The 12,530-nt window shown below is 47.1% G+C and overlaps 1 protein-coding gene across 10 annotated transcripts in view; it reads left to right on the top strand.

The window, feature by feature from the left end:
• Nucleotides 1-6,727, top strand: part of LOC131591515 (zinc finger CCCH domain-containing protein 7B-like) — a 48,216-nt gene extending 41,489 nt beyond the window's left edge. For all 10 annotated transcript variants that reach the window (XM_058862301.1, XM_058862300.1, XM_058862303.1 and 7 more), the window contains exons 21-23: nt 617-750; nt 1,562-1,725; nt 2,482-6,727. In XM_058862301.1, coding sequence (XP_058718284.1) covers nt 617-750; nt 1,562-1,725; nt 2,482-2,674 — 491 coding nt within the window. In that variant the 3' untranslated portion in view covers nt 2,675-6,727. The remainder of the gene's footprint in view (nt 1-616; nt 751-1,561; nt 1,726-2,481) is intronic.
• The last annotated feature ends 5,803 nt before the right edge of the window (nt 6,728-12,530 follow it).

A 12,530-nucleotide genomic window follows, 5' to 3' on the forward strand; every position in this document is an offset into this window, starting at 1 on the left:
TGTCTAGTTAAAGCTTCCACCTCAATTTTGCCTTCCCAGAAGTATGCTGAGTGACTTTTAAATCAAACGCCATGTGATACATTTCAGTTCTCTGGGCAGGTTTTGAACTTGGAGCAATCTATCATTAGGTCTTCCCTCTGCAGTGCCTCCTGTGGCCAGCTTGCTTAGGGGCTCTCCTCTCTCTCTAGTGCTGAGGGTGAAGCTTGGGCTTAGAGGGAAGAGATGGATCTGAAACTAGCTCTGCCTTAGCTTCCTGGCTGGATGAGATGTCTCCTGAGGTCAAGCAGAATCAGGCCTGTTGGAGAATTATCTTGTGGGGTGAATTCCAAGGAGATCTTGCGGCACTTTGCCACCTTTCTGAAAAGTTTGTGTGGCTGTTGTCACAGTTGCCCCTTGACTGATAGAAGACACCCCCCCTGCCAGGTGGTGTGGTGTGAATTTGGCTCCTCTCCCCAGGGATCTTATCCAAGGAGGTGACATGGGGCACAGGCCTTCAGTCTGGTGCTGCTGCACATGCAAGGGGAGGGAAGGGCTTCCCCCACATTTGTCCTTTTCTCATAGCTTGTGCACTGGGTGGGAGGCTGTCTGAGTGGCTTCATGTGTCACCTTTGTGCAGTACTAGATATGCAGCAGACCTATGACATGTGGCTAAAGAAACACAATCCTGGGAAGCCTGGAGAGGGAACACCACTCACCTCGCGAGAAGGGGAGAAACAGATCCAGATGCCCACTGACTATGCGGACATCATGGTAATAAGCTGATCTCTTGTCCTTCATTCCTCCTCCTCCTCCTCCTCCTCCTCCTCCTCCTCAGTGCTGCCAGCCTGCCTCTCTCCTGTGCTCCAGGTGTGGCTCGCAGGGACTGCATTCCTCTAGTGGAATAGAACCTGTATTAATGTAGGTTAAATGGACAGCTTGGAGCAGCACAATAGGGGCAGCATAGCTGAAGTGGGAAGAGATTGACTTGGGGTCAGCAGGGCTCTACAATGGCTTTTCTGTTAATCCTCACTCATTAGAGTCTACCTTAGGTTCCCTTTTGCGTGGGCTCAGCCTCTCTCCAGGCCTCCTGCCTGCTCCTGGGCAAGTTGGCAAAACCATTGCAGGCCTGTCAGAAGAGGGAGAAGCTTGGAGAAGAGCTGGCACAGAAGCCTTGGAAAACTAGAGGCAAATGTGTCTCCTTATGCCAGGGATGGTACTGGTGTAAGGTTCTGTGCTGCTGAAGAGTCCTGCATTGCCTGTGAACCCAGGGACCTTGTGGTGAGACCCCACTGGGACCATCAGCAGGAGCAGGGGGACCATTTCAATAAACTGAGCTGCCCAGTTCCCTAAGCCTGTTTGAGCCATAGATAAACTGTGACAGAGCATTTCCTCTGTTCCCCTTTAGTGTCAGCACAATTCCCTAAAGATGATACGGCAGAGAAGTGTGGGTCAGTCATAGACTGAGTGGAGCTTCCAGGATGCTCTGGAAGGAGAGGGGAAGAGGCAATGCCAGCACAGGGAAGGCCAATTGATATGAATGTCATTGCACTGACTGGCCCTTTTCCCTGTCTGCACCGGTTAGATGGGCTACCACTGCTGGCTCTGTGGGAAAAACAGCAACAGCAAGAAGCAATGGCAGCAGCACATCCAGTCAGAGAAACACAAGGAGAAGGTCTTCACCTCAGACAGTGACTCCAGCTGCTGGAGCTACCGCTTCCCCATGGGCGAATTCCGGCTCTGCGAGAGGTACCATTGTCTCATCTCCCTCCTGTGCCACTGCTGCAGAGATGGGGTAACAGGCCCAGGGCCTCTGTCATCCCCCCTCATCCTCTCTCAGAGCTCTTGGAGACTTCTGCGTGGAGGAGGAGTGGGATGAGATGACAGGTTTGGGTGACACTGAGGCTGTCTTGGATCACAGAGGTGCTCAACCACAACACTGTGGGGTAAAAATACTGAGCATGTGTCTTTAGAAAAGGAGAACTTCCTGTCTGCACCTGTGCCCTTCATAGCCAGGACGCTTTCAGCTCCCAGGCTGCTGAACAGTCTCTTCGATCCAGTGCTTGGGGGAATCCCAGGTGCCTTATTAAATGGTTTGAATGTCTAACGCCCTCTGAATCAGCACATTAAGGTGCCTTCAGAAAGCTTGTGATGGTTAAAAATGCCGCTTTGGTTAGCAAAAAGATTCTTGTCTTTCATGCTGGTTACCTAGCATTTCCTCTGTTGTGCATTGGTTTTCTCTCATCCCTGCTGGTCCAGTTCCAGCTCACATTTTTTTGTGCTCTTGACTAAATCCCCTTGTAGCCACTGCTCTTTTCGCTGCTCTGTTTTTTTTCTCAGCCTTGATGTCTTTCCCACTTGCACATGGGTTTGTAGGAGAATCAGCTCACCCTTAAAAAGGAGAGTTCACAGCATGTTTCAGTGAGTCCTGATCAAGTATCCCAGACAGGGAGCTCAAACCCCTGTACTGGGGTGCCCACCTGACTGTGCTCCTTGTGCTGGCAGGTTCCAGAAGAACAAGACCTGTCCTGAGGGAGAGGAGTGTCGCTATGCCCATGGGCAGGATGAGCTGACAGAGTGGCTAGACCGGAGGGAAGTGCTGAAACAGAAATTGGCCAAAGCTCGCAAGGACATGCTGCTCTGCCCCAGGGATGACGACTTCGGGAAATACAACTTCCTATTGCGGGATGACGTATAGTATGAGCTGGGAGGAGTCTGTCAGCAGCAGAAACACGGGGTGGATTTTCCGAGTGGCAGTAGCAGGGAGAGCGAGATCTCTGTCTCGCAAAGAGAACTTTTTCTTTCCTTTTGTTTTAAGATTATGAGATGATGATTTATTAGTGAATGAATTTGTGAATTTGATTCTCGTTGGCCAGCGACGCCATGCTCACTGAGTTTGTGATCCATCTTTTCTCTCTTCTTTCCCCCAAATTCTCCTTCCACTTCATCTTCTTGTTTTTACTGTCCTTCATTCAAAGGAATTAATTCCGTCTATACTGGGCTGCAAATCAGAGAATTTCTCCTTGTGTCATTCTTCTGTCTTTCAATTCAGAGTATGACTGCAGAGGTGTGGAGGACAAAGCTGAGAGAGAGGGACAAAAAAGTTGTGGATGCCCCATCCCTAGAACTGTTCAAGGACAGGTTGGATAGAGCTCTGAACAATGTGGCCTAGAGGAACATTTAGAAGGTGTCCTTCTAAATGACAGGGGGATTGAAACTAGATGATCTTAAGGTCCCTTCCAGCCCAGACCATTCTATGATTTTATGAAATCTGGTGAATAGGTGACCATGAATTTCATATGTTCCTTTCCTCAGTGCTGCAGACTAAGCCCCACTTACTCTGCTGCAGCCTTCCTGTTCTTCCGGGAGTTTGGTACCAGAAGAAATGGGAATTGTGGTGCAAAGAAGGAAAACCACTAGATTTAGCTTAAAACATCTAGGCTTATGCTCCAGCTGTCTATATTGCCCTGAGACATCAGCTGTTGGTGAGGACAATAACAGCTGCGTGGTATAAGGAGTGCAAAGTAAACACAGCAAAGTAATGAAACTGCTTGCAGCAGTGGGAACTGGGTTGTAGGTGACTTCAAACTCCAGCTCACTGTATTCAGAAAGCAAGTTGGTGACTTCTCATTAGATGTCTTTTTCAGTGTGTGGCAGGTATTCAGGGCAGATAGTTTGGGTTTGTTTTTTTGGCTGGTGTGATTGGTGCAAGTAAAACAGAACCCATCTAGGATGTGTAGTGGAGTCTGTGACACAGTGCATGTCACTGAAGTCCACACAACAGTATCAGTCAGGAGGGAGGTGGTCACCAAAAGGAGCCTGTGTTTCTGTGTTGCTTTGTGTCCTGAAGAGAGGGAGGGAGGTAATGGTGTTCTTTCTTGCTCTTTAAATGGCATGTGTTTCTTGTTACTTAGAGCTGCATTTTTCCCTGCACTGCCAGAAGAACTGGGTGGGGACCCATTTAAAAGGACACCATTGCGCAGCATGGGCAATGTTTAGCTAATGAGAATCCAGCTGGAAGCACTTACCAGTACCAGAGGTCCAGCCCCCTCCTCCTCAGAGCCAGGGCAGGGAGCACAGTGCAACCAGGATGTGACCCAGAGCAGGGACAGTGGTGGAGAGCAGTGGCCTGCGTCTATGCTGCCTGATGTGTGCTTTGATGAGGCAACCAGTAATGCTGAACTCTGGGACAGGAGTTTTGCTTTTACAAGTGGCAGCAGTGAGAAGCAGTACTGCTCTGAATGCCAGCTTTGTCATTTCTGGCAGTCTCATCCTGTAAGCAGTAAATGTGTCCCCTGACCTGAGCTTCCCTCTCCATCTCTCCTGCAGTCCAGCTGTGCTCTGCAGTTTTGCATGCATGGATGGCACCATCCACTCAAACACAAACACATCTCCCTCCCAGCCTTTGTCAGGGATGTCTTTTTCATACAGAGTCTCCCAGGACAGCAGTCTCAGAGCCCTTGGGGCTGGTAGGGCTGTATCCATGGTAAATACAATCTGGCCATGAACTCTTGGTGCTTTGGCATTGCTGCATCCTCCCGTTCCTCTCTGCTCCCATATCCTTGGGGTTCAGAGCTTCAGGAGAGATGGGATGTGAAAATCAGGAGATGTGGAGATGGTGTGGGACAGCTGTCACCTTTCTAAACCAGACTTCAGGAGGGTGCTTCAGTTCCACTGGGATATTTATATTCCATTGGGATAGTTAGGGTCCAATTATGGAGCAGAGGGCACTGGATTCTGGTCTGGAATCTTTCCAGAGACATGGTGTGCTCTAAGTAAACTGAAAGCACTTAGAATCATTAAGTTGAAAAAGACCTCAAAGATCATCGAGTCCAACTGTTAACCTGGCACTGCCAAGTCCCAGACTAAACCATGTCCCAAAGTGCCACATCTACATGTATTTTTAAATACCTCTGGGGATGTTGATTCAGCCTCTTTCCTGGGCAACTTAACCACTTTTCTGCTGAGCTCTTTTTCCCCTCCTTTAAAATATGGATGGTAATCTCTGGTTTGCTATGAGCAATATCAGACATGGCAGTTTCTGAGTGGTCAGGTGCTGTATTTTCTCCTTTGTTCTTTGTGGTAGCTATGGTACCTTCTGATCATCCTTGTGCTCAAGCAGTCAGCTTTAGAGGTGGGAGGAGACAGGCATCAGCTCCTGGGTAATCTTGTTCTGCTCTTCTTGGGCAGAGACGCCAAGGAAGGAAATCTGGATTGGGGAACACTGGAATGTGTTTTTTATTTTTAAAACAAACCTGCATCTCTAGTGTGACTCTAGCGTTCGCTGAGCCGTGATTTCTCATGCAATGAACGACTTGTGTAGGTTACAGAGTGGGTTACTGTCCCATGTCCCCCTCTCTGCAATGAGAGTTGAGCTTCTCAGTGGGGCTTCAGAGGTTCAGGCTGGGGCTGAGGTGGGGAGAGGGGGAGAGTGAGATGAGGTGAGGTAGGCCCAAGGTCACGGGGGTTGCATCAAGTGTCTCTTTGTTTTACCTGATATGATAACCTGGTCTGTGGTGTTGCAGTACTTCGTCACCAGACTTGTTTTAGTGTGTATATATGTGACCCCTCCCATGAAGCATATATACACGGGTATTAAATATATCGCTCTATATAATATTATATGTGTGTGGTATCGAAGGAATCTTTTAAATGATGGTAAAGGAAAAGGACTCGGGCCAGGAAACGCAGCATCTCCATTTTAAATATGAAGCCTTTTATTTGGGATAGGGAAAGGGAAATAATAAAAGAGGGGAGGGTTTTGTATAGATAGGTATAAACTCTGAGATGGGACAGGTTTCTCTGTTCACATTTTTGAAACCCTTTAGGATGCCCTTGCAGTTCCACCTCAGTGAGAGAGTATTATACTGCTAACTAGTGAGTAAAGTTTTAATATAAGGCTTTGCTTATATTATTTAAAGGGACACTGTGAAAGGCAGGAAGTTTCACACTGACTTCCCAAGCTTGCTTTATCAAGCCAAGAGGGTTTTCTTCAGCATATTATGTGCTCTCAGCAGAAATGCTCAGTGCTTGCAGTTCTACAGCAGATAAATCACAAGTTGTAGGGGCTGCTTCAGTGGTGGGTTCACAAGACCCTGTGATAACTCTCTCTTCTTTATTTGTGTAAGATAAGAAGAAGGGAATTCTGCAGCACAGAACCAAATTTGAGGGTTATTAACAAAGAAAGTGATGTTTTAATTCTATAACATTAGAAGAAAATCTCATATCCTGTAAAATAACTACAGACATTCACACAGAACAGGAATTTATTAAATGCTGAAGGGCTTAGTGAAAATCTTTTCCCAAATTCTTTGGTAGGGGCAGGAATTTAGGTGACAACGACATTGGAGTTAACCTGGCCTTTACAGGGAGAAGTAAAAAATAATGATAATAAAAAAACAAACAAAAAAACCCAAAAATTACCCTACTTAGCTTGTAGGAAAACTGTATGTCAAAAATGGATGGGTTTTAGCAAGTGAAAGGAAAAGATTGCAAGGGGATGCTGCAGTTCTGAGCTGGGTAGTAATGATTTTGAGTCCTTTAATATGTCTTTGTATTAATATAATTTAAGAATACCACGCTTTACTATTAAAAAAGAACTTAGTATCTTTCATAAGGTCTAGTATCAGGATAATTATGTAGATGTTTTAACAACATTTTTGTTTTTGTTCTTAAATAAAGAAAAACCAAACTTGCTTATTTTAGCCTTTGTAATAGAAAATAAAAGTGTGCACTTTAAACCCTCTCCTGATCCAAGTGTGTTTGTGTTTTTCAAATAACCTGAACAGGATTTTATCTTGCTTTTGGGTTTCCCTGCTGTAAGGAGGGAAGCAAAGGGAGCACGTCAAGCATTGGATCACTGTGGCTTTCTCCCATCTTTAAGTATAATCAGCAGCTCTTCTTGCTGAGTGGAAAATTGTCTATGTGTGTATCAACAGCTGATGGAGTTCTTCATCAGACACACAGTTCTTGTGACCTTTAGGTGTATTTAAGATGTTTTTCTTTCCCTTGAGTGCCAAGAATCTATACGCTCTGAATTAACACATAGTTTCAGGTGTTTGGGTAACCTGTGTTTTGAAAGCTCCAGTAATCGGGTCTTGTAAACACCTTCATCTAGAGATTCTTCTGTATAGGCTGCTCTGTTCAACTGGGTTGGCCAGTTCTTTTGCCTGGCAGTGTGCACCCTGCTAGGGAACATGTCCTTAGCCCTACCCACCGAGTCGCACACAGCTTGGGCTGTGGGAAGCATCTGTGCACTTGCTTTCCTCCTGGAGAGGATGCTGTGTAAGGAAACTGCATTGGGGGAAGAGGTCAGTGTGAAAACATTTATTAATAAACCCAGCTTCTTTATTTTTGGAATCCATCATGATGCAGATTAACCCACATTCTTGGTAAAATCAAAACTGGAGATGTGGTGAAGATAGGGGGGTCCCAGGGATAAGCCCTTAACAGGTATAAAAATATATACACTACCTGCTGTATAAACTGGTAGTGACCAGAAGGTCATATCTAGTGAGGCCTGAAGAGACAGGATTTGTCAAACATCTCCTTTATGTGCCTTCCTACAGACATAAGAACTCATGTCCTTCTGGTCAAAGAAGAGGCCTGAACACATTCTTACAGTTCATGGGGAATGAGGAGCCGTGTGCACTTCCAAGGTGCATCGGTTGAGTACATAAAATGTGAGAGACATTAGTTTTACATTCCAAAGATTGTTGAGGCCATGCTGGCAAGAGTTGAGGGTAGCTTTTCCAGTACAACTGAAACCAAAATTGTCAAATTGTGAGACAGACAAAGCATCAGGGGAAAAACACCTATTTTCCTTGCAGGTTTGAGCCTCAGCTGTAAACTGGTGTTTCTTCACTGAAATAAACTTGCATTTTGGAGAGGAAGAAAAGGAGTGTTGATTTCAGTAATCAGATCTTCCTAGGAACTTCAGCAGATACAAAGACAAGGCAGAGAGAGACCCAGGTCAGCCAGGAAAAATCCAGGCTCTATGGAAGATTGGGAGGAGCAGGGTAGAAACCCCTGAGAGGTGGGAGGAAGGCTTCATATTGAATACGGTTAATGCCATCACACAGCAGCCTGGCAGAGGGAGTTTGCTGCAGATGAGAATCAAAAGCAATCCTGTAAGTGAGTCTGCCCACCACACTATAGAGAAACATTTCTGGGCAGTGACAGCATATGATACAAATGCTTGTTATCCTCTTCATTGTGTTTGCTGCTGCAATTGCAACCAGGAATAAGGGTCATGTTGTGTTGTGTCCTGTGCACATGCATGAGCTGGGGAGGTGTGTTGGTCACTGGCTGGGCGCAGAGGATGTAACCATGTAGGGCAGCTGGAGGGAAAACTGGGGCAGAAAGCAACAAGCTAAACAGTAAAAGGCCTGGATGGGAGTGACTGGTTGGAGGAGGAAAGGCTGTGGGCACGCCAGCTGAAGCACACAGCTGTTCGATATGTGGTGGAGGAAGGCACTGAGCAGACTTGGTTGGGTGCTATGGGATGGCTCTGGGTAGAGGTCCTGTGGACACACAGCTCCTGAGGCTTCCTGGAAAGCTGCAGCTCTGGTCTGGAGCTGAGCCACGTCTCATTCAGCCTCATTCTTTTCTCTCCAGGATGGGAATGGACAGGACAGGATCCGTCCATTCCACATAACCCCTCTCCCTTTCCAGATTGATTGTCACCTCCTGTTTCTCTGAGGTTCACCCTCCAGACAAGAGCAGTGTGTCCTGCTGCTGGGACAGGAGCGGTGTTACCTGAAAACAGATCCAGGTGCAGCGAAGACAAGAGCAGGGACCAAACCAGATGACAGCTCCAGTTGACTCATTTCTCACTGCAACCGTCCTGTCCCTGGCGGCTCCCAAGATTGCCCCTTTCAGTGACGCTTGTTTCTTCAGTTTATCTTATGTCTGTGCCCCAGAAAACTAGCCTTAGGAAAGCCGAGAAAGCCTTAGGAGCCAGAGACATAGCAGAGACCCAGTAAATAGGGTCATGCATAACCATCTGGATTAATCCTCAAAAAAATGACATTTACCCAGGGGTGGGATGGAAGTCTCTAAACTTAGATGCCAGAGTAGATTTGCTTGCTTTGAACTGGAAAAACACTTGGCTCTGGAGGTGCTCTTTGGCGTATTTCCTTTGTTCTCAGTGGATTTCCTACGTCTGCCTTAGCTGGGGGCTACCAATAGCGCTGCAGCCCTCCAGGCAGATGGTTGAGAAGGATGAAGAGCTGCATAGTTTTGCTAATCAAATACCAAGGCATGTGCCCCCATCTGTACCCCAGCAAAGCTCAGAGACAGAGAGGGAAAGTCCTGCTTCCATGGGACTGAGATGGCCTCAGTTCTCCTCAGCAAAATTGCTTGAGAATAACTGCAACACAGCTGGGCATTGCCCTTGGGAGCTGTGGTGGGGATTCAATACAGCGGCAGTGTTTCAAAAGAAGCTCTAGGCAGTCTGGAGCTTCTCCTTTCAAGACCATTCATGTCTTGGCTTTGGGGTATCAGTAGCAGCCAAACTATCCAAGCTTTTTTAAGGGTCATTTGTTTTCTTTCAGCCCACATGCCTTCCCCAGGCTCAGCTGACTCCTGTATCTTTCCATCAAGCTCAGACCTCTTGTGCTGCAGGATTCCTGCTCTTGCCGGGGACCATGTTGTTCTTAGCAGGTGTGAGTAGGAAGAGACGGCTGACAGACAGCTCAGGTCCTTACAGACAGCCTTGGTTGTGAGAGGGAAGCAGCCACAGGAATGTGTCTCTTGCTGTCCCACCCAATGATCTCCTGTGGCCCAACATCACTGGCCTTGGATTTCCCCATCCTGCTTTCAGCCCCTTGGTTTATTGCTGTTCTTGGCACCTCCTGGACTCTGCCTCCTGCCAAGGCTTGTTCCAAGAGCTCCCAAAGCTGTCTCTGTCCAGGCTGCCAGAGTGTTTTCAGAGCAGGGAAATGCAAAAAAGCAGCTCTAGGTGTCCTTCCTGCCCAGGACAGTACAACTTCTGGTGACCCCAAGACCCTTTTTCACGTTTTCTCCCTGCCCAGCACCTAGTTCTCTGGCAAATGGCACCTCACAAGGGAAGGCCATGTGCAGAGAAGCAGAGCTGTGGTGAGCCCAGCTGCCATGTGAGCACCCCACGAAGGGGGAGATGTCTTGGCGGGGGTGGTGGGGAAGCAAAGCTCATTAACTTTTTGGCACTCATTTTGGAGAATTAGTTTTTAGAAATTCTTTTGCCTCAGGCAGGAGGTGCAGCCACTTCCACTGAAGTTCACTGCTTGGCTGGGAGGTCCCAGCACTGCTCCTCCACACAGGGAGGCAAACAGGCACATATGTACACATACATAAGCACATGTATGCATGCCATACACTGCTGGGGAAGGAAGCCCTTTCAGAGGTAGGAAGGGAGCTCTGAGGAGTGAGGCCTCATCAAGTCTGCATCTGTGTCACATGTTGCTACCATCAAAAGTACCCGAAGAGTTGCATGCCCATGTTGCAGGCACCAAATGGATCCAAAGGACCGAGCCCTAGTCCCACTTTCCATCAGCTGTCCACCCTCCCATGCTGGCTTCATCACTCCTTCTCTGACCTCCTTTACTTCAAAGTAATCTGCTGTGGATGCTGACACCCCTGTGGTCTGGCCACAGCCTTCCCTGCTGCTGCCATTCTGGGTATCCCTGCAGCTCCATGGAGGTCTGTTAGCACTAGCAGCATATCAACTCAGAAAAAGACAAGTTTCTGGGATGTGGTGCAAGTGTCCTTTCAGAATAGCCATGGTGAAACTCAGTCTGCAGGCCTCTGCCGAGGTGAGAAAATTTCCCTGCCAAGCCCAGTGCACCATACAAGTAAATAGTTAAGTCTGAAAGCTGTAAGGGGAATGTACAATTGTCCTAAGAACTAGCAGATAAACAAAACATTTGGATGGATGTCTGTAAAGAGGCAGTGATTGACCTCTGGCAAACGCTTTGCTTGGATAAAAGAAAGAGGAAACTACTTACCAAGCTGGGTTTGGTGTGAGAATCAAACCCTGCGAGTGGGCCTGGAGCCTCCACACAGACTTTGAGGAGCAGGCTTGATTTGTGGGATGTGCAACAGAAGAAGTCTCATGTGAGGAGGTACAGAAATTTCCAAGTAATGGCTGTGCTGCCAGTGTGAATGGTCTTGGGTGACTGAAAGAAATGGAGAAAAAAAGGAAAATACTCTTGCTTCATGAACAGCAGATTTTTCTCATCTTATAGAGGCTTCTACACATTTTTATCCTTTCTCCCAGATTCACTTCAGGGGAGTGTCATCTTGTATGTCACCACAAAGGCCCTTCAGTACAGCTGGCTTCTGCCTGTCCCTTGTCACTGCCAATGGGCCCCAGATCATATAGAATACATAACAGCAGGTTTCATCTTTGGGGAAACATTAATTTGACTCTCCTCCTGGCTTATCTTTCAAACAGAATAAGATATTTAAATGCATTTATCCCTTTGCCAAGGTGGGTGGCATGTGCTGAGGGTGGATGGATGGATGGACGGATGGACGGATGGATGGATACATAATACTGTTGTGTAAGCTTTGTGTCCTTAGAAAATCAGACCAAAAAAAAATTATTTTCTAAGAGGAGACATTCCATTAGATTACCAAGCCAAACTTTCACCTTATTGGAGGAAGCTGAGATAACAGCAATTAGTAATAATAATCACTAATGCCTTTCTTAGGTCAAATGTCATTGCTGCTGCTGGATTCCCCATCAGCTGTGCTTTGAGACACACCTGAGAAACAACTGAATTCCCTTTTGTAGTGGTGGCCTCATAAATCGATGATCAGCTAGATACCACCACCAAGGACAAGACCCACAGCAATAATCTGCAGGAGTTTCTGACTGAGGAGGCACACAAGCGTGTCACTGGCTCTTGTTTTGGGTCTGAGGATGGCTGCAAGACACTGGCAGGAGCAGAAATAGGGGAAAAGCTCTGTGAAAGTGGCCCTGGGGAGGAGTTGAGGGAATACTCCTGGGGCTGAGGGAAAGATGGCAACTTGGAGGCGTGCACAGAGAACTCCCTTACCCAGCTCCTTGTAATGAGCAGGTTTGTATCAAAATGTATTCTGAATGTGTGAAAAGATTCTTCAGGGTCTCAAACTGCCAGCAAGGCTGTACGTATGAGTAACACCTCAGTAGTATTGCTCTACAGTTCACTTTGGGCCCAATGGCACACCTCTCTAGAGAGGTCCCATTAGAGACTGGAATAGAATTAGAGGTTTTAAAAGAGACATTTACATGCTTTGGTACAAGCAGAAGCACCTGAGCACTGCAGGAAGACAAAGGGGTCAGGGGAAGGAAGGTACAAGAATTGTTTGCTTAAAAAAATCACAATTCTTTCAAAAAAAAATTTAAAAGGAGGGAGGGTAAGGCAAGTGTTGAAGGATCCACAATCCTCCCCTCAGGACTGCTCCCCTCAGGACTGCTGAACACACTCCTTGGGCAAATGTGCCAAGAGGTTCAGCCAACACAGCTGGGTGGTGTGAGTAGCTGCTGCAAGAGACCTGCAGAAAATACAGAGAAGTTAGCCCTGGCCTCT

The sequence above is a fragment of the Poecile atricapillus genome, chromosome W, assembly GCF_030490865.1.
Source record: "Poecile atricapillus isolate bPoeAtr1 chromosome W, bPoeAtr1.hap1, whole genome shotgun sequence".
Classification (NCBI taxonomy): Eukaryota; Metazoa; Chordata; class Aves; order Passeriformes; family Paridae; genus Poecile; species Poecile atricapillus.